Source organism: Acomys russatus, chromosome 24 (genome assembly GCF_903995435.1).
Source record: "Acomys russatus chromosome 24, mAcoRus1.1, whole genome shotgun sequence".
NCBI lineage: Eukaryota > Metazoa > Chordata > Mammalia > Rodentia > Muridae > Acomys > Acomys russatus.
This window is the reverse complement of record NC_067160.1, coordinates 33,170,895-33,193,131: the sequence shown is the minus strand read 5'-3', so window position 1 is coordinate 33,193,131 and position 22,237 is coordinate 33,170,895. Positions and strand designations below refer to the sequence as shown.

The 22,237-nt window shown below is 41.9% G+C and overlaps 1 protein-coding gene across 1 annotated transcript; it reads left to right on the top strand.

The window, feature by feature from the left end:
- Positions 1–1,311: 1,311 nt before the first annotated feature.
- On the top strand, positions 1,312–21,869 carry Tnfaip6 (TNF alpha induced protein 6). The gene is made up of 6 exons (XM_051166751.1): positions 1,312–1,442; positions 6,956–7,093; positions 11,456–11,617; positions 16,247–16,475; positions 17,655–17,695; positions 21,706–21,869. Exons 1-6 carry the CDS (start codon positions 1,349–1,351, stop codon positions 21,867–21,869), a joined length of 828 nt encoding a protein of 275 aa, XP_051022708.1. The 5' UTR covers positions 1,312–1,348.
- The last annotated feature ends 368 nt before the right edge of the window (positions 21,870–22,237 follow it).

Sequence of the window (22,237 nt, the reverse complement as noted above, 5' to 3'; positions counted from 1 at the left end):
TTGGTTTTGTTTTTACAGGCGTTGTGGTGGTTTCTAAACTCTCTAGACAAGATTTTCTTCCCCGCCTCCCCCAACCCCCAGAGGTTTTGTCTTGTTCAAATGATTGACAAGTCTGTTTGTGTAGATTCTGGCAGGAAGGAGGATGATATATCTTTGTGTCTGTGTGGTACTGGTGATTGGACCTAGGATCTTATACATGCTATGGGCACAATCTACCATTGGGCTGACTCATATATACTCTTTCTCTCTCTCTCTCTCTCTCTCTCTCTCTCTCTCTCTCTCTCTCTCTCTCTCTCTGTCTCTCTCTCTCTGTCTCTCTCTTTCTCTCCTTTTCTTGAGACAAGGTCTCACTAAATTGCCCAGGGATTGAATGGGTAGACACATAAGCATCTCTGGAAGGAAAAGTTTTCTAGCCCAGGCATGCTTCGATTACAGTCCTGCACCATCACACCTGGCTGGTCCTTATCAGAAAGTCTCTTACTATATAATAATCTTATAAGGTTTAGGGCTCCCAGAGTCAGGCTTGGGTAGTGACTTCCCAGGCAGTTCAGGATGCCATGTCTCCTCCCAGGACCAGAAATATGACTCAGGTCCTAGTCTTCTGACCAGTAGTAATAGCTCCAGCCTATTGTCTCACAGGCTGCAGATGCTAGGGGCGAGGGTTCAGACCGTAAGTCCTCCAAGGCTACCTGAATGTCCTAAGACTTTGAAACTGGCCTCCTTTTCTCAAAGCTGATATATTTATTGAGAGGAGAGACAGAGAGACAGAAAATATGAATATGAGAATGTTCTTCCAGGCTGGATTTACCAAACTACTTCACTGTTGCTTTACTTTTGACTTATTTGGCAATGTTTAGCAAAGACTAAAGCCGTACTATCACAACAATCAAGATTAGTGTTAAACCACAGACCCCCAAAATTAGCAATGCAGAGAAGACCTTCAGGATTTCTCTGAGAAATCCTGCTGGAGTTTGGCTTTCTTTACTCGTTTCTGAATCGGCCCCAAATGACACAAACTTCCTAACAGAAAAGTGTTGGTGACTGACAGAATAAACGATCTTGCTTGTGAGAAAGAGACTTTAAAACGTGGGTGCTCATCCTGCGTCCTCCGTTCTGGTTGCCAATGCAAATGAGTCAGAGGGCTTGCTTCAGACACAGAACTAATTGTGTAACTCCGCAACGGAAAGTGCCATTGGAGAGAACATGATGACCTCACAACCGAAAAAAAACTATTTAAAAGATGTGGAAACCAGATGTTTCAGCCGCATTCCAGCCGCTGCTCCGAGAGTTTCTCGTGGTCACCCCCCCCCCACGCCCCGACACTGTAAACGGCTCTGCAACTGGAGGCATGGTCGTCCTCGTTTGCTTATGGGTCTTGCTGTGGGAACAGGCTCACGGATGGGGATTCAAGAACGGAGTCTTTCATAACTCCATATGGCTTGGTAAGAAACTTCCCTCACGAGCTTCTTGTTGGGAGTATCGATCCTTTCACATCACAGGGGACTGAAGGAGGGAAATTTTCTAGCATGCTCAAAGCTAGGGTTTCCACAGAAAATGCTTTCAAAAGAGAGATACTGCCACACCATCAAACAAAGAAATTTTGCTTTTAAAATTTAAGGCTATTCTCTTACTCGATGCACTGTTTAACAAAAAACAGAAGTTAAGGTGTGTCCTTGTAAAAATGTATTTTAAGATTTTCAAAGCAGATACGGTAGCTCGCTGGTGAGTTTTTGTTTTTGTTGTTGTTTTGTTTTGTTTTGATGAGTATTTCTTTACCAAACTAAAACAGGGGTATACTATTTCAGCTGCCTTTGCAGGTAAGATGCCTAACTCCACAGTAGTTCTGAACTTCGCGTACTCTGAACTGTAGGATATGTCTTAACTTTTCTCAGCATCTTTCAACTATTTTAACAAAAAAAATGGATTGTGATGCAGGAAAGAAAATGGATATGCTTTGTCCTTTTGAATGCTTCGCATCTCTTTGTCTTGTAAGTGCTTCCCTAGCCGTCTGGTTAAATGGGGGAAGCTCTTTTTGTTGTTTCCTTAAATGTAAGGGTTGCCTTAGGCTAAACACGGAAGGTGAGCAATAGACCAATAAATGAATAGTAACCCGGAAAGCTCAAAATTCACATTGTAGCACTCAAAACAATACTAGAGGCCTTGCATTCAAGTTGGTGCTGCATTTTGTTCATTATTGTATTTAGTAGAGGAAAAAAATTATGATTGTTTTCTGGAAGGCAGGCAGTCATTCTTGCACAGAATAAAGAAATAAAAAGAAAGCCAAATTAACCTAGATCTTGGTTTTATGCCTGCTAGGCAACACATGGTTGTGTGGGCCATTTTTCCATTTCAGCAGGGTTCGCTTTGGTAGTAATTGCAACCATGCAGATTTCATTAAAAAATCAGGATTTGAACTGCACAGCCTTGACACGCCTCCTTATCCAGTGTGAGCCACAAACTAGTTGTAGTGTGACTACTTGTTCAAGACAGGTTCTGCAACTTCGGAAATGCGTGCATACAATCCACTGAGGAAATACATTTTGTCAGACCTGGGGAGATGCCATAAACCTAGTAAGAATTAAAGTCATAGGAGGATATTTTGAAATGCCATAAAATTCTCCTGGGGGTGGGAGGGCAGCTGGAGAGATGGCTCAACGGTTAAGAACCCTGGCTCCTCTTCCAGAGGTCCTGAGTTCAATTCCCAGCAACCACATGGTGGCTCACAATCATCTATAATGGCATCTGGATCTGGTCCTCCCTTCTGGTGTGCAGATAGAACACTGTATCTGTAATAAATAAATATATCTTTTTAAAAAATTCTCCTGGGATTGAGTACTTTGAAATAATTGCTTTTGTAATGAATGTATATGTTACCAAAAAAAATGCAAACCTAGATAAAAAGCAGTCCAGCCCCAAAGGTGGAGAGAAGCAAGCCAAGCATTTGTTAAAGGCACACTGCAGGGGCTTGAGACCCAATCAGATGCTGACAAAGTACTGAGCAGTCAGCCCAGCACAGATTGGTTACAGTTGGCTGGATCAATATAGTATTAGTGACTGTTCAGGGAGAAGAGAGGATTGGATTGGAAGGGAGGTACCAGGGAGCAGCTGTGAAGACTAGGACCTTTGAACTCCGTGACTTCCAATCTCTTTAAGAGCAACTTAACAAGAAAGGAGCTGACAGACAGGAGATGTCTGGCAACATGGATCTTGAACATTAAAAACCCAGAGAACAATTATTTTTAGTCTTCATACTGAACCTGCAAAGGCGGAAAAGTTGCATACTATGAGCTTCTAATAGGGCACAATAGCTATCATTTGTCCCATTTGCTGGGTAAAGAAACTAAAACCCAAATAGTGATGCCTACAAGGTTACCTAACTCCTCCCAGAAGAAGCAGCAGACACAAAAGCCTACAGCCCACACTTACTGTTTGCCAAAAAGAGGGGGGGGAAACACTTTTTAAAAATTTTATAGTTTTTTTACAGACTTATTTATTACGTATATGGTGTTCTACCTGCATGTAACACCTGAACACAAGAAGAGTGCATTAGATCACATTATAGATGGTTGTGAGCCACCATATGGAGGCTGAGAATTGAACTCAGGACCTTTAGAAGAGCAGCCAGTGCTCTTAACCTCTGAGCCATCTTTCAACCCCCTCAATTTTATAAATTAAGGAGCAGAATAGGAAAATTGCTCAGGAGGCAGAGGCAGGTGGACCTCTGTGAATTCAAGGCCAGCCTGGCCTTCAAAGTGAGTCTAGGACAGCCAAGGCTAAACACAGGAACCCTGTCTTGAAAAAACAAAACAAATCAAAACAAAAATCAGAATAGGAAAATTGATAAAATACTGTGCATTTAGACACATGTATCTTTTAAAACCTAAGCATTCTGTTGTATTGTTTCATATTAATAGCTTAAAATCCTAAATCCAAAAATACTTTTAATTAACAAATAATACTTTAAATTGATAATGGTCCTGATTTTGTACTCCCAGTACTTGTACCAAAAAAAATAGGTAAGTTAACAAACACATGCATAGAATGCTTTGTTTATAATTGTTCCTGAGCAGGATCAAGTGGGGGGAGGACAATGCCTTTAATCCCAGTTTTCAAGTGGCATGCGGATCTCTGTGAGTTTGAGGTCGACTCGGCCTACATAGTGAGTTCCAGGCCAGCCGGAGCTAGAAAGTGGCATTGTCTCAAAAACCAAACAAAGAAACAAATAAAACAACTTCATATAGAATCGTTCTTCAGCAAGAAATTCTGTAATCACTGAGACTTAAGAGGCTGAAAGAGGGCACTAGAGACGCCACAGGAAGCATAGGCTACAGAGGGAAATTATTTCATTAACGTCATTAATTAAATAGACAAATATGTACTCAAGAATCCTCAGTGCGTTTGCTCATAAGGCAAAATAAAACAGAAATATTTAACCACTTGAAAGTATGGTGCATGGAGTTTGTTATTTCAGCTATTATCTTATTATCCAGACACATGTCACCAATTTTCCATAGTTTTTGCTGGTTTCTTTGTTTTTAGTTACTGGTATGACAGTTTGAAATTATTTTCTAAAACTCTTTGCTATCTTTCCCCCAAAAACACACTGCAGGTATGGAGTAAAATGTCAGGAGAGTCAGTTTGAGGAGGAGTTGGCATCCATTAAAATACTTGGTACAATTTTTACCATAATTTCTTTTTAACTCCACATTCTTGGAACACAGATAGATTTAAGAATTTTTAAATTAACAACAATATTTATAATAAACAAATTAAGTATGCATCCTTTTGCTGTACCAAAAGGTACAGTGTCTAAGATAAAGATACTGAGTTCAGTGTGGTGGGACATATTTCTTTTTTAATTTTTATGTGCATTGGTATTTTGGCTGCATGTATGTCTGCGTAAGGATGTCAGATCCTCTGGAACTGGAGTTACAGGCAGTTGTGAGATACCATGTGGGTGCTGGGTCCTCTGGAAGAGCAGCCAGTGCTCTTAACAATGAAGCCATCTCTCCAGCCCCAGTGGCACAGGTTTTAATTTTCACACTTAAATAGCTGAGACAGGAGAATCGGCAAGTTCTAGGCCAGCCTGGGCTACATATCAAGACCCTATGTAAAAAAGAAAGCAAACAAACAATCCAGGACTGGAGAGATGGCTGTGGTTAAGAACACTGGCTGCAGTTTCAGAGAATGTGGATTCCATTCCCAGCACCCACATGGCAGCTCCCCACCATCTGAAACCCCAGGCCCAGCCGATTCAATGCCCTCCTCTGGACTCCTCAGGCACTAGGCAAACCTGTATAGGCAAACAGATATACATGCAAGAAAAAAAAAATACCCATGCACACATAAATTTTAAATTTAATTTTAAAAAAGTAGAAATCTATATTTTAGTTGCTCACTCATGCATGTCTAAGTTCTTTAAGGGGACAGGGCTTGATCCACAATACCTTGGCAAATTCATCAAGCTACATGCTTAAAGGAATAAAACTGGAAATTAATGAATGAAGCTTTGCCCCATGAAGGACACTTGGGCACTGGTCATGATCTCATGTTGTTAGTGTATTCTGGTTTGTAAGCATGGGGTGTAAGCTCAGTTGGTAGAGTGATTGCCTAGCATGCCAAAAAAATTTAAAAAAAAAAATCCTGGTTTGATTCTCCAGCACCAAAGAAAACCAAGTGTTACACGGCTGTCCTCTCAGCATTCAAGAGGTGGAGGCGGGCAGATCAGAATTCATGGTTTTCCTCAGCTGCATAGGTAATTAGAGGCCAGCCTGGCATGTGAGAATTCCATCAAAATAAACAAGCAAAAACATCAAACTGACTGTTGACTTCTCTGAGCGATGGGCCTTTACCATATAATTTATGAGTCTAGAAAAAGGCATGAACTAAAACCAGCCTTGTTTCCCATCAAACCATGGCAGAGTCAGCTTTAGTTTGGGGATGAAAAAAAATGGGTTGAATTAGAACATGCTTCTGGATTTGTGTGCTGCTGTGTGCTGAGGCATTCTCTGGAATTTTCTGGAAACATCTCCACGGTGGCTGACTGGACAGATCAGTATACAAACACTTGATAGTAATCCGGACTACTGGGTGGTACCCTTAGCACTGTTGGAGATAAACTTGTGACTATTGTCAGGGGGGAATCTCTCCACATTGTCTCTATGGAAACATCATTGCAGTCCCCCAAACAATCCACTGAACCGGTGACCCGCTGCAAGGCAGGGTGTGTGTGACTTGCCATCACCTAAAGTGTGTTGGGAACAACATGTGAACAAACAAATCAGAAAAAGAAGTCAGAGGTGTGCCAGGTTTTTTTGTTTGTTTGTTTGTTTTTTGTTTTTTGTTTTTGTGTGTGTGTGTGTGTGTGTGTGTTTTGTTTTGTTTTGTTTTGTTTTGTTTTTTGGTTTTTTTTTTTTTTTTTTGCTACTGTGTTCTAATCTCTTTGGTGTTCTCGCTTGCTGGGGATCTGTCAGATGTCTCCACTGTTTTTAATTATGTCATCTTGATCATTGCCTCAAATGGGCAAGTCCTGCTTTCCTTGTGAACTTCCATAATGAAGTCATCTTCACTGCTTTATTTTGTCTTCTACGTTTCTTTCATCTACTGCGTACCTATCTAAGCCGTTATGGCTCTTTTTAAAGCCAAAAGAGTACCAAAACTCAATTACTTGTCGTTAGTCTAGAAATATAATGTTGTATTAAAAACTTTCTTTCACGCTATCGGGGATGATCTACCGTCCAGTCTTCATATGTCCTAATTCCCCCTAAAATTTCCCCTTCAGTCTTCTTTGCCCCCAAAAGCTTTCTAACAATAAAAACTTAACTACCATAGCAGCTGACCCAGAAATTTCTTTGGCAAGAACGTGTGTCTGATGTAATCTCCCTGATGAGGCGAAATTTCCTTTGTTCCACAAGAATGGATAATGGTGCATTGATGACATTTTGTAAATTCACAGAACAAGCAGCGGGCGTGTACCACAGAGAAGCTCGTGGTGGCAGGTACAAGCTCACGTATGCAGAAGCCAAGGCCGTGTGTGAATACGAAGGTGGCCGTCTCGCAACCTACAAGCAGCTAGAAGCAGCCAGAAAAATTGGTACTGATTTGATAATAGTTTTCCTTCTTACTCATCTTTAGGAATTGCGGGGGAGTCCACCATTTCCTTATTAAGATTTTTCTCTCAAGCCTTTTGGGATCACTCTCTATGTTGTAAGGAAACCTTTGCTTTCTGAGGCTTCCCTCACTCCTTCTGCCTAGAGCCAGAAGTTTCTGGTAACAGCATCTCATGAGGGTTAGGCACCATCCAGTGAGAACTAAGAAAATAAAAGTCACGGCAGAGATACAGTGAGTTTGAGTAAGGCGCCGACATGAAATTACCCATCAGAATGAGCTTTGTTAAGAAAGAGAGCCTCTCTACAGCATCAGGGGCTGCAGGGAGATGTGAGTGGAACTTGAAAAGTGGGAGATTGGCTGGAGAGATGGCTCAGAGGTTAAGAGCACTGGCTGCTCTTCCAAAGGTCCTGAGTTCAATTCCCAGCAACCACATGGTAGCTCACAACCATCTATAATGAGATCTGGTACCCTCTTCTGGTGTACAGGAGTACATGAAAGCAGAACACTGTATAAATAATAAAAGTACATCTTTTAAAAAGAAAAAAAGAAAAGTGGGAGAACAATAAGGAGAAAGATGAGGCCTTGGTGGGGGACAGGTGCTTCCCTTTACCTTGAGAAGAGGCCAGGTCAGTGATGCACACCTGCAGTTCCAGAACTCAGGGAAGCAGAAGCAGGTGGATCTCTGTGAGTTTGAGGCCAGCCTGGTCTACAAAGAGTCCAGGACAGCCAAGGCTATACAAAGAAACCCTGTCTCAGAAAACAAAAAAACAAAGAAAAGGCCTGGAGAAGAGCTTCATTAGGAGAGAGAACTTCAAGTAGGAGAGTAGGTGAGATAGCCACCATATACAGCTTATTATAATTTAAGGAGCATTTCCTCTCAGATTTTTGTTTGTTTGTTTGTTTTCAAGAGTCCCACTATATAGCCCAGGCTGGCTTCAAACTTGTCATCTTCCTGGTGCCTCTGCTTAACTTCATGCCAGGACTACAGGTACATACCACCGTGCAATTGCACTGCTGGGCCATAGGATTAAACGCCGTGCTGTGAGGAGGGCCTTATAATGGCAGGAAAAAGAAACTAGGAAGATGATGATGATGCCAAGAGACCTCCCGAAAACTCCAGCAATTAACTGCTGCTATTATTTGCATGTGCTCGCAGCTGGTTGTCACAGCTGGTTGTCTTTTGTTTTTGTGTATTTTATTGGTTTGCTTGTTTGTTTTTAGACAGAATCCATGTAGCCTACATTGGCCTCGCATTCGCTTGAGAACTGAGGCTGGTGTTAAGGCACTTCTCCCTTCTTAGCCTCCCAAATCTTGGGGCTACAAATGTAGTCTCACTCTATAGCCCCAGCCTGAAACTTGATTGTAGACCAGGCTAGCCTTTAACTCACAGTTATCACTCTACCTCCCGAGTGCTGAGATTAAAAGTATATACCACCACTCCCAGCTGTTACTGTTTGTTTCTTATACGAATAAGCTAGCTACCATCTCCCTTGATGCCACGGACGACCGAGGGGGCTTCTAGCCATGGAGAGCAAGGGTCTTAGGATATCAGGTGGGGACGGATTCGGCGCGACAGACAGACACGGACACAAGGGAGGTTCAATGCTGCTGCCAAAATCTTTACTTGAGCTCAGTGGTTTATACAGTCATGACAGGAACTTCTGCTAGCTACAAACCACAGTTTAAGAGATACAGATCTGGTTACAAAGTGTAAAGTACAGCAATAATCAGAAACTAAAAATACAACAAGGTCCTCCGGCTATGCACAAGGGCCAGAGACAGACTGTGGTTAATCACCTCAGAAGGTGGCATGAGCTTTCCTTAGAATTTGCAGTCAGCTAGGCGAAGCTGGCTCTTTTTTCAGGCATGTTATTATTAACAGCTTTTTCCCATGAGAGAAGTACAAGTCTGCACATCTGCAGCCCATACTGAGATAGAGGTGTTATACTCCTTTACACATCTTAATATTTCTGGTAGTCCCATACATTGTAAACCAAAACAATCCCATGGGGTGCCATTCTTTACTACCACCTTGGTGAGTTGTGTAATTATGTCATTTTTCTCTGCTGCAGTTAAAGTACACCATGGAGGTCTGGCCCTCAAGATTCTTTCCCAGGGACTCAGGTCCTAATATCTTATCTTTTTACCATCCTTAGTAGCCCATCGTGTTAAATCCTCATCCTACACTCCTATATATGGTAATGGAGGGTAGGGAGTGGTTCTTAGAGCTATGGTCCTCTGTATTTGGGTCTCTGCCACCATTTCCCTTCAATCCAGTCCTAAGTTGTCCCATTTTCTGTTTTACTGGGAACTCCCGGGACTGCTTCACTCTCCTCGCTATCCTCGCATTCCTGGATATGCCTTCTCTTCCTAGAATTCTTTAGCCTATATTCCAGCTGTTGCCATTTGTCAAGCGCCTCCTGCACAGTTGCATTTTCTTTCTGTATCAACTGCACAAACACCTTCACCCCCAAGGTGTAGTTTCATTTACAGTCATGTTTCTGGTGCTGTTTAATATGAGACGTTCAGCTTTCTGCAGAACTACTTCATCCACGGCCACCATTGGTTCATTTCCCGATGGACTCACATCAGGTTTCTCAGTTACTGAGATGTTCAGAGGGTAAGAACGGCCTTGCCCTGGAGGTGGACTTAATAAGAATGCGTGAGTGATTATAGAGCAAGGAAGGAGGAAAAACAGAAGTAGGCCAATAGCCAGGCTCTGTACACCCAGGACTCGGGATACTCGTCTCAACAAATACCTGGGCTTCTGCCAGGGACCCTTGCAAATCTGGTTCCCCATCCTCCGAGCCGATAAGGTTGCATGTCACACAGACTCTAGCGAAGTGGGTGTGGCACCTTGAGTTCCCCATCAGAACTCCTTTCCTTATAGGCAAATACTTGACAAGCCCTATGCCATGTTTATACTGTATTCAAAACAAATATACAGCAGAAAGTTAATCCACAGCATCAGTAAAGGGTTGCTCCCAGGCTTCCTACTGATAAGCAGAATCAAAGGAGGTTCGAGTCCTGTGGATTAAATCCAGGGCCACACCCTGTTACACAGTCTCAGGTACACAGCCACTAACCCACACTCATATCTCCTTTCTGTTTATACATATGTGTGTGTGTGTGTGTTTGTGTACATATATATACATATATATTTGAGACAAAGTCTCACTGATCTCAAACTTGTGATCCTCCTGCCTCAGCCTCCTGAGTACTGCCTGATATTATGGACACGAATAAAACTTTCATGTTTTTAATCAGAGATTATTTACAATGTCTGCCATAATATGAGCACTATGTAAATATAGTGCTGAGGAGATAACGACAAGAAAAATACCTGTACATATTTAGATGCACTTTTTTTTTTCTGGCAGAGACTGAATTTAGAGCATCATGCACGTGAGGCAAAGCCTCTGCCACTGAGCCACAGCCCATCTCAGATGCAGTTCTGTAAGGAAGAGGTTTGGATTTCCAGTTGGTTGAATACACAGATGGGTGGCTGAGGGTTTTTACTTAAGTGCACACCCAGTGTGCTCAGACAACTGCGCAGGGATCTGAAATTGAATGGCTTTCATACTCACTGTAGCACTTAATTCTAGTCTATCTGCATTTGTTTTTTGTTTTTTCAAATAGATTTCAACTAACCACTAGCTAGTAAAAGTCAAAATTCAAATTTTATAGTCAGGCATGGTGGTGCTGCAGGCCTGCAATCCTGGAAAAGGCAGGAGCGTTAGGAGTTTAAAGTCAGCCTTAGCCAACTCAGAGAAACCCTGTCTCAAAAAAAAAAAAAAAAAAAAAAAAAAAAAAAAAATCCAGCCTTAGCTAAACAGAGAATTTGAGGCCAGCCTGGGTTATATGAGATCATGTGTTAAGAAAAAAAAAAGGTAAGCCAGGCATGGTGGTACACACCTTTAATCCCAGCACTCAGGAGACAGAGGCAGGTGGATCTCTGTAAATTCTAGGACATCCTAGTCTACAAATTGAGTTCTAGGACAGCCAGAGAAGCCCTGTCTCAAAAACAAAACAAAACAAAAAACAAGAAAGAAAAGATATGTTTCCTTTGCATTCAAACATTGGTTTCATTTGATGTTTGGTTTCTTTTGTGATGCTAATAACTTAACCTAAGACCAAAGCTTGGCACTAGGTCTCACTATGTAGCCCAGTCTGGACTCGCACTTAAAATCCTTCTGCCTCAGCTTCCGGAGGCAGCTGCAACCACAACTTGCAGAGGTTTTTTCCCATTTTACACAAAGTGGGTGTGGCCACTGGAGAAACTTAACAATAAAAGCGGCTGCCTCTTCTTGCCAGGTGAATCCCTAAACTTCCCTTCCTCTTGCAGGATTTCACGTCTGTGCAGCTGGCTGGATGGCCAAGGGCAGAGTTGGATACCCCATTGTGAAACCTGGTCCCAACTGTGGCTTTGGGAAAACGGGCATTATCGATTATGGGGTCCGGCTCAACAGGAGCGAGCGATGGGATGCCTACTGCTACAACCCACACGGTTTGTTCTTTAAGATGATAATTCTGTGTTTGCCAAAGTAGCTACACAAGCAACAGCAGCAAAGCAGTTACCTACCAAGAGATCACTAAAGGGCAACGGCTTTTCCTTCTAAGGATGAGCAAGTGTAGTGATGATGATGATGATGATGATCAGATGATACCCACCACACATAGGTGCTCTCACGCTGTTGGAGGAACTGAATAGTATTTCCTCCTTCACGTTCTCAATAAGAATGGGAGCTATCCTTTCTTCCTGTTCTTGGAGGCACGACGCGGACTCCAGACAGCATGACAAAGTGTTATTTATCGTGTTACAGAGCCTTTCTGGCACTTGTAACACACCGATGTGATGAAGTGTTGGATCTACCCTATATGAAATTACATATCATGGTAGGAGAGTGATGGCAACAGTCTAGGCTCCTCTCAGAGCATTGCTTAATTGTTCTAACCATCACAGAAGAGCCTTCCATGTCCATAAGCAACATAAAACACAAAATTAAGTGGATTCCAAGTAGACAGAATTTTGCTGAGAGCTGGATACTAACTACACTCATTCAAAACAAAGCACAAGGTGTTTATCATAGCGTATAACCAACCAATCATTTTGGTTCCTAGGTTTGTTTGTTTGGGTTTTAGTTTTGTCACTGCTATTGCTGTTTCTTGTTTTGTTGCTGTTGTTTGTTTGTTGTGTTTTGTCTTTTTTTTTTTTTTTTTTTTTTTTTTTGTTAGATGGGGTCTCATTGTTCACCCTTAGCTGGCCTGAAACTCATTATGTAGCCAAGGCTAACCTTAAACTCACAGACTCATAGGATTAAAAGTGTGGGCCACCGTACCTGGCCCAAATCAATCTGTACGCACCTCAAGCTTTTAGTCCTAGCCTGTACTATGCTACTGTTATTGTTAATCATTGCAGGAGTCTAGAGTGAAGCCAGGAACACTAGCATATGTCTTTAATAACAGCTGTTGGAAAGCAGAAGCAGGCAGATCTCTGAATTTGAGCTTAGCCTGGTCTATGTAGTGAGCCCCAGGCCATCCAAAGCTAAATATTGAGACCTTGCCTCCAAAACAAACAACAAAGCCAAAGTAAAGGGTAAGTGAAGCAGTGTGAATAAAAGGGGTCTCCCGGGGGTGGAGAGATAGCTCAGAGGTTAAGAACACTGTCTGTTCTTCCAAAGGTCCTGAGTTCAATTCCCACCAACCACATGGTGGATCACAACCACCTATAATGAGATCTGGTGCCCTCTACTGGCATGCAGGCACACATGGAGGCAGAATACTGTATAAATAATAAATTTTCAAAAAGGGGGGGGTCTCCCAGGACTCATTGTCCTCTGGTAAGAATGCTATATACATAAATCTGTATAAAGTGATGCCTTTTCTCATGGCGCCTAAGTACTCATTCTAGGAATATGTGCACAGAATCCTGGGAGATTTTCTCTTTCCCAATTCTCAGGACCCTTTAGACTTAGCATGTTGATGATGGATGATGTGGTGAGCTTGAAGGACAGAGAGCTTCCTAATTTGCTACTAGGAAAACAGCTTGTCAAAATACACTGGGACACAAAGACTAATATCAGAAAAGTTAAGCAGTCTTTATCAAGACCACCAAGTTAGCTGGGCACAGTGGTGCACTTGGCGGGGGAAGAGACGGGTGGATCTCTGTGAATTTGAGGCCACCCTGGTCTACAAAGAGAGTTCCAGGGAAGCCAGGGCTATTACACAAAGAAACTCCAAGTTAGAAACACCAAGTTTGAGCTGATGGCAATAAGCTAAAATAGAGTCAATAAGTTTGCAGAAGTATGGCGCTGGAGGGCTGGCTCAGAGCTTAAGAGCACTTGCTGCTCTTGCCAGGGACCATTTTTAATTCCCAGCATCTATGTGGTGGTTCACAACTGCCCATAACCCTAGTTCCAGGAATCCCAAAGTCCATTTCTTTTCTTTTTTTAAAGATTTATTTATGTATTATTATGTATACAGTGCTCTGCCTGCATATGCACGTACAGGCCAGAAGAGGGCATCAGATCTCATTATAGATGGCTGTGAGCCACCATGTAGTTGCTGGAAATTGAACTCAGGACCTCTTAACCACTGAGCCATCTCTCCAGCGGCCCCAAAGTCCATTTCTTACTTCTGAGGACACCAGGAGTGCTCATGAAAGTGTGCAAAAGACTTGCTCATTCAAGTTCAGAAATGATACGGAGTGACTTCATGTATGAATGTTTCGGTTTTTAAGACAGAGTTTCACTGCACAGCAAAGAATTGCCTTGAACTCTCTCTCTCTCTCTCTCTCTCTCTCTCTCTCTCTCTCTCTCTCTCTCTCTCCCTCCCTCCCTCCCTCCCTCCCTCCCTCCCTCCTTCCCTCTTTTTTTGCCATTAGTTTATTTAATTTAATCACTTTACAGCCTGTTTGAAGCCACCTCCCTCCTCTCCTCCCAGTCCCTCCCTCACACCCCCTTCCTCCATTCCCCTCCCTCCTTCACTGAAAAGGGTACCAGCCCACCCTGGCACATCAACAGAACTAATTTTCTATTGTTGTGGATGATGATACTGTTTTTTGAGACAAAGTCTTTCTACATAGCCATGACTTACCTAGAATTTACTATGTAGAACCAGCTGGCCTCAATCTCACAGAAATCTGCCTCTTAAGTGCTGAGATTAAAGTCCCAGATATGATGCTAAGAAACATACAAACAAACAAATAACAGCCTGATATGGTTGCGCACACTTGTAATCCTAGTGCTAGGGAGGCAGAGACAGGAAGAACCCTAGGGCTTGATGGCCATTCAGCCTAGCCTACTTGTTGAGTTCTAGGGCAACAAGAGCCCCCTGTCTCAAAAAAAAAAAAAATAGCTCCTGGGAACAACACACAAAGTTTTCTTCTGGTCATACACCACACACACACACACACACACACACACACACACACACACACAGAGTCACATGATGGTTTTGGTTTTGGTTTTTCCTTTTTTTTTTTTTTTTTTTTTTTTCAGGATTTGGTCTCATTGTGTCGTTTTTGGCTGTCCGGGAACTAATTGTGTAAAGCAGGCTGGCCTCACAGTCACAGAGATCCACCTGCCTCTGCCTCCTGAGTGCTGGGAGTAAAGGCGTGTGCCACCACCATACCAGGTAATAGGTTAGTTTTTCAGCTTCCACATTCAAGCAGCTCTAGACACTTAACTCCCGGGGAATTTAAAATGACCTAGGCTTCTCTGTAGCTTTCCTCTAGGTCATCCTGCGAATCATCAATCCTGCCTTTCTTTGGGTTTAGTTTTTGGTTTTCATTTGTTTTTCTTAATACATGACATGCTACAACCTACAAAATAAATGATTGAGGGTGGGGGAAAACCTGCTGTCAAATCCTGTATTCTAATGTAGTAGAGAGCACAGGTTTTGGGCTCCGATTTCTCTTAGCAATAAGGCCTGTGTTTCCCACAAGTCAGACTTGGCTTGAAGCCCCAGCACGCAAAAGAGCAATTGAAAGCAGATGTGACGCAGCACACCAGTAATGCTGACTCAGGAGGTAGATGGAAGGAGGAATGCCACAAGTTCAAGGCTGTCCTGATCTAGCCATGGCAAGTTCCAGGACAGCTTGGAGAGAGGGAGAAAAAGAGGGCATAGGTTACAATTTATTTTAATTAAAGTGACTTTTGTAATGATCTCGCAAACAGACTCTACAGGAACTAGTAGTCTAAGCGAATCCCTGAAGGCACAGTGTGGCAACTTCTCGGTAAAATCCCCATCACCTTGATGAGACTGTTGGTAACATGAATGCATATTTGGAAAAATGCACCAAAGCATACATAAAAGGCTTATACATTTTATGATTTAAAAAAATCAAAGCAAGGGGAAATAAAAAAAAAAAAACAAAAATGTTGTTATTCTTGCTAGTTTCACATTTAAAAATTCACAAGTAGTCCATGTTCATTTTAGAAAACTTAGGAACTGGGCCTATAGGATGGTACAAAGAATAAAGGAACTCACAACTAAGCCTAAGGACCTGAGTGCCATCCCCGTGAGTCACATGGTAGAAGGAGAGAATTGACTCCCAAAGTTAGTACACACAGAGAGAGAGACAGAGACACAGAGAGACACAGAGAGAGAGAGAGACAGAGAAAGACACACACACACAGAGAGAGACAGAGAGAGAGGGAGAGAGAGAGGGAGAGAGAAAGAGAGAGAGAGAGCACAAGCAAATAATATTTATTTATTTATTTATTTTTGGTTTTTCAAGAGAGGGTTTCTCTGTGTAGCCTTGGCTGTCCTGGACTCGCTTTGTAGACCAGGCTGGCTTTGAACTCAATGATCTGCCTGCCTTTTCCTCCCAAGTGTGTGCTACCACACTGAGTTTCTTTGTGTAGTGTTGGCTGTCCTGGACTCACTCCGTAGTCCAGGCTGGCCTCAAACTCACAGCCATCTGCCTGCCTCTGCCTCCCTGCGTGCTGGGATTACAGGCATAAGCCACCGTGCCCAGCTCACAAAATAAAACGTTTAAGCTTAAAGAAAACTTAGAAGTTATTATCAGCTATAAGTATAGACAATATCCTATGGATCATATATTGTCATTTCTTTTGTATTTTATATAAAAATAATATGTAATGTCTAAGTGTACTTTCTTTTCCTGTTTCAGCAAAGGAGTGTGGTGGTGTCTTTACAGATCCGAAGCGAATTTTTAAATCTCCAGGCTTCCCAAACGAATACGACGACAACCAGGTCTGCTACTGGCACATCCGGCTCAAGTACGGCCAGCGAATTCACCTGAGCTTTTTGGACTTTGACCTTGAACATGACCCAGGCTGTTTGGCTGACTATGTGGAAATCTATGACAGTTATGATGACATCCATGGCTTTGTAGGAAGGTAGGCAGTGGCGCCCCACACGTGATGCCCAGAGAACTCCCCTGTCTGCTTCTGATTGATGCTCCTTCAGTTTTCTCTCCACTGTTCCTATGATGCTGGTCACGCCCAGTGTTTCTACTCTCTCCAGCAGAAAACGACACATTTTCCTTCTTCTCCTCCTCCTCCCCTTCCTCCTCTCCTTTTTTCTCTTCTTCCATCTTTGTCAGGAGAGCTGGAAGTGCATGCTGGCCTTGAACTACTGATCCTTCTGCCTCCAAAATGCTGTCTCCAAAGTGCTGGGTGTATAGGCATTCTGGGTGTATATGCATCACACCTGACTTTCATATGACTTGCCAGCAAAGGATGTTCCTTAGCCAGCTGTATCTATGGTAATTATAAGAGCAGTGATAGGTGCTGAGTTATAAAGCCTCATTGTCTACTTATTGAAACCCTCACGTGACTAAAGACACTGGTAACGACATTTCTGTTAATGTTCAAGCCAGTCTCTCCCTCCCTCTAGTGAGCATTCTGTAGCCCAAGCTGTGTAACTGAGAAGGACTTTGAAGCTGATTCTTCTGCCCCCAACTCCATGTTTAAAAATAAATAAATAAAAGAAAATTAAAATAGCAGGGCAATGGTGGTGCACACCTTTAATCCTAGCATTCGGGAGACAGGCAGATCTCTGAGTTTGAGGCCACTCTGATCTACAGAGTAAGTTCCAGGACAGCTAGGGCTATACATAGAAACCGGCCTCAAAAAACAAAAATCAAATAACAATAACAATAACAAAAACAAAGATGATGGGGCTGGAGAGGTGGCTCAGAGGTTAAGAGCTCTGGCTATTCTTCCAAAGGTCCTGAGTTCAATTCCCAGCAACCACATGGTGGCTCACAACCATCTATAATGAGATCTGGTGCCCTCTTCTGGCGGGCTGGCACACATGCAGGTAGTATACTATATAAATAATAAATATGTCAAAAACAAACAAACAAACAAAGATTATACATTGCAGGCAGAGGCAAGCAGTTCTCTGGTCTACATAGTGAGTTCCAGGCCAGACAGGAATATAAAAGTAGTTAGAGAAAAATGAGCCATTATTTGTGGGGAATAAAACATTTTGTTATAAATGCAAGCCGCATCAACAATTGGATATTTTTTCTTTGTGAGTGTGACCTCTCTTTCCTAAAAATTCCCTTTCAGATACTGTGGTGATGAACTTCCAGAAGACATCATTAGCACAGGTAATACCCCAGTCACTGCAAAACTGTCGTTTGCTTTTTCATGGCGCCCTCAAAGTTATTAGCATTCGTGCTTTAAAAACCAAGAGCACAGAAACTAGAGACAGTTCAAACTGTTAGCTTGCAATAATGACGGTTTTTATTAAGACTTTGGCCAACTCTGTGATCAGAATGGTGTGTGTGTGTGGACAGCTCTCATTGGCGGGCATCAGCTTGAATCTACAAGTCCCTAGGAACTGCTGTTGGCACAGGGGTCAAGTGGTAATGAGTGAGTAAGGACTGGCACTAAGCTCAATGGCACAGTGCTTGTTTTGCACATGAAGTGGTCCTAGGTTTGGGTCCCAGCACAGATGATAATAATGATGATGATGATGATGAGCAGCAGCATCGGTAAAAATATTTATTGGCAAAAGGCAGAATGAGGGGCTGGAGAGACGGCTCAGCGGTTAGGAGCACTGACTGCTCTTCCAGAGGTCCTGAGTTCAAGTCCCAGCAACCACATGGTGGCTCACAACCATCTATAATGTGATCTGATGCCCTCCTCTGGCTTGCAGATGTACCTGCAGGCAAGCACTGTATATGTAATAAATAAATAAATAAATAAAATAAATAAACATTAAAAAACAAAGCAAAACAAAAGGCAGAATGAATTACCAATTAGCTAAACACAGCACCCTTCATAGTAAGCAACTGCATTGTTTGCATCACGTTTCTTTCTCAGTACAACATTCCTTAGAGTTGTTCCTTGTGATATTTTCAGCAGCCATTGCATAAAAAACAGCAGTAAGCAGTGGCGCACATCTTGGACCCCAGCACTCGGGAGGCAGAGGCAGGCAGAGCTCTCTGAGTTTGAGGCCAGCCTGGTCTACAGAAGAGTTTCAAGACAGCTAAGGCTACACAGAGAGACCCTGTCTTGGGAAAAAACAAAACAGAAATAGGAAAAAAAAAAAAAAAGCAAGCAAACAAAAACAGGAAAAGGGAAGTATTGGGATATACAGTGATTCTAAAAGTTTCCTTTTGGCAACCACAGAAAACCTGTAGTATGCTAATTCATATAGTAAATCTCAAAAGACAAACAAACAAATCTCAAAAGGCTAGGTGTAAAAGGCAATGTTTGCTAAATCTCTCTCTCTTCTCTCTCTCTCTCTCTCTCTCTCTCTCTCTCTCACACACACACACACACACACACACACTGCTATTTTGTATGCTTACATTCTAAGTAACACCCTTCAAACATACCTTCTTAGTAACACAAATTAATCCCCATAGGCAATGTTACTCTTTAACTTATCCTCAACTGCTTTTTTTTTCTTTTTCCTTTTTTTTTTTTTTTTAAAGCTAAAACCTTCGTTTTCTCACACAGCTCTGTTTTCCTTCTCTTTCCAGCGCCAGTCCTTGGCACTCTGAGAACTTCTGTTTTCTCTCCAAGTCATAAAATTATCACAATGCTTCACCCCAAAGAACAGCAGTGCTCCAGCCAAGGCAGCGCTAAGTCCTTTCCCTGCCTCCACTTCCTGCCTTGTGGCACCCTCCGTTCTGAGGTGTCATTTTTACAAGCTGTGATGCCCTCTATACTTGAATGATTACTATTCGAAGCTTATTAATTTGCTAGTGTTACAATCTAGCCAAGAAGGGAAACCCACTATAAGCCTCTTATTTCTGTTTTCTAAAGAGCATATTTCTATGTTGACAGAAAATCTGAATGGGGTTGGCTTTAGATCTCTACAAGGGAGTTAGGGCCTGAAATTTTTCCTTAAAGAGCCCACAGCAGAGCTGGGTGTGGAAACAGAGGCAGGAGGATCATCCAAGAATTTCAGGCTAGCCTAGGCTACATAATGGGTTTCAGGTCTACTTTGTGAGAATCTGTCTCAAATACAATAAAAAGCATTAGTAAGAAAAAAGTCTTAAAGCTAACATATTCCTGGCTTGTCCTAAACAGCTAACATACAGTGAGAATAATCATCCCAGCACAGCACTACAGTCTTTAGAATATGTTATCTGTAACAGCTTTCTATTAGATTATTTGTGGTTTGTTTATATGGTTTGTTTTTGTATGTTAAATACTATTTTCTCTTGTTTTGGCTTCCTCTTTAGATTGTCACCTATCACCTATGAATTTTGAAATAGAGTCCCAACTGAGATTGACCTGAAATTCTTTCTTTTTAAAATTTCTTCTTTTTCTGAAGATGTATTTATTTTTATTTTATGTGCATTGGTGTTTTGCCTGCATGCATGACTGTGAAATTGCTAGATCCCCTGGAATTACAGACAATTGAGAGCTTTATGTGGGTGCTGGAAACTAAGCCTGGGTCCTCTGGAAGAGCAGCCAATACTCTTCTTAACCACTGAGCTATCTCTCCAGCCTCCTGGCCTTAAATTCTATGTAGCCAAAACTAGTCTCAAAACAATATCTTAATCCTCCGGTCTCAGTCCACCAAGCTAACCAGGATTCCTTTTACAGTACAAATACCAAAAAAAAAAAAAAAAAAAAAAAAAATTGAAACAGGTAATATCTTCCAGTGTCAGAAAAATGTACAGTGACAACTGGAAAACGTAATCTGAAGTCAGGCTGCCTGAGCTCAAGCTAGGCTCAGCCATTCAACACCAGCTCTGTGGCTTTGGAGAAGATCACCAAGTCTCCTGACTCAGAATCATGTCTGTAGTGACATGTCGTGTGTGTGTGTGTGTGTGTGTGTTTATATATATATTTGTTTTTTAATTGACTTATGGCTGAGGATCTAAGTTAAGAAAGACTCTCTAGGCTACCAGGATGGCTCAGAGGTTAAGAGCACGTGCTGCTCTTACAGAGCCCCAGATTCAGTTCCCAGCACCCACATGATGATTTACAAACATCTCTGACTTCCATTCCAGAGGCTCTGATGCCCTCTCCTGACTTTGGAGGGTACCAGGCATTCATGTGGTGCACACATACACATATGTGCAGACAAAACACTCAGGCACATAAAATAACGTAAGTAAATATAAACGCAAAATAATACTTTTTAAAATATGGCCCAGCAGGGGCTGGAGAGGTGGCTCAGAGGTTAAGAGCACTGACTGTTCCTCCAGAGGTCCTGAGTTCAATTCCCAGCAACTACATGGTTGCTCATAACCATCTATAATGTGATCTGACACCCTTTTCTGGCCTGCAGGTGTACATGCAGGCAAAACACTGTATACATAATAAGTAAATAAATCTTTAAAAAAAAATGGCTAAGCAGGTAAAAGTGGAAGGGAAGATCCACCTCCACAAAGCTGTCTTCTGACCTTACATGCACACTATAGCAAACTGTCAAATGCACAAACATCAACAACACAGCCATGCACACAATATTGTTCTGTTAAATCTTTCACCCTGAAATATTCCTATATGTTTTATTTCAACATTTTCTGGTCATCATGTTAAGGTGCATTTTAAGTCTGCTATAAGAAGTAGGCCTGTAGGTTTATTTCTTGGCTATCTTTTCTTTTTCTTTTGTTTTATATTAATTAATTTATTGATCTTATCTTACTTTTTTGTGACAGACTCTCTTTCTCACTATGTAGTGCTAGCTGGCCTGGAAATCACTATATAAACCAGGCTAGCCTCAAACTCACAGACTGGTAGAGGCATGTGCCACCACACCTGACCCTAAGTTTGTGTTTTAATAATGCAAAGTTAATTGCTCCCCATCAGTTAATAAACAGCCTGTCCACCCCTCATGGTCTTGAACTGCTGTCAAGTTCTTATAATTCTGTGGATCCACACAGAAGGAGAATTGCTTCCTATTGCCTTGTGGTGCTAGGGATTAAATCCAGAGTCTCAACACTCTAGGAGAGTGTCCTGTCTTAGAAGTCCCTCACTGGCTCCACTGAGCAGGGCCACTACAGACACGAAAACTTGAGAGTCCACATCTGGACAGTCTTGTTCACATCTTTATGTCTTCATTTGTGAGTCAATAAGTCATTGGATTGTCAGACAAATCAAGCGAGAGTAACCTCTTTGTTCTTTTGTGTGCTTCCCCCCCACACAGGAAATGTCATGACCTTGAAGTTTCTGAGTGATGCATCCGTCACAGCCGGAGGTTTCCAGATTAAATATGTCACAGTGGATCCTGTAGCCAAATCCAGTCAAGTCAAAAACACAACTACTGCTGGAAATAAAAAGTCCTTAGCTGGAAGGTTTAGCCATCTATAAACAATTAAAAAAAAAAAAAAATCTTCAAAACCTACAATATTTATGTTTGTAGCTTTTGGATCTTCTTTGTTCTCACTTTTGTATTTTTATTATTAACATATATTTATTATTTTTTCTAAATGTGAAGGCAATACATAATTGTGGGGGCAGTTGCAAAAAAATGGAAAACTTCAAATGAGGAAAAGAACCCTACATAGAAATAACTAGTGTTAAGATTTTTCAGTATTTGTCTTTCATTTGTTTTTCTACTGTAGTATATGTACATACGTAACTATATGTATTTGAATTTGAATTTTGGCAGTATGCATTATGTACAGTTTTTTAAGATGATATTTTTAACCTTAACATTTATAGCTCAAGCTTTTCCC

Bases quoted from the DNA above. Each gene is read 5' to 3' on its own strand.
- Tnfaip6 (XM_051166751.1), top strand. From the start codon at position 1,349: ATGGTCGTCCTCGTTTGCTTATGGGTCTTGCTGTGGGAACAGGCTCAC. The intron at 1,443-6,955 runs GTAAGAAACTTC...GTAAATTCACAG, and splicing joins TCATAACTCCATATGGCTTG to AACAAGCAGCGGGCGTGTAC. The intron at 7,094-11,455 runs GTACTGATTTGA...TTCCTCTTGCAG, and splicing joins AGAAGCAGCCAGAAAAATTG to GATTTCACGTCTGTGCAGCT.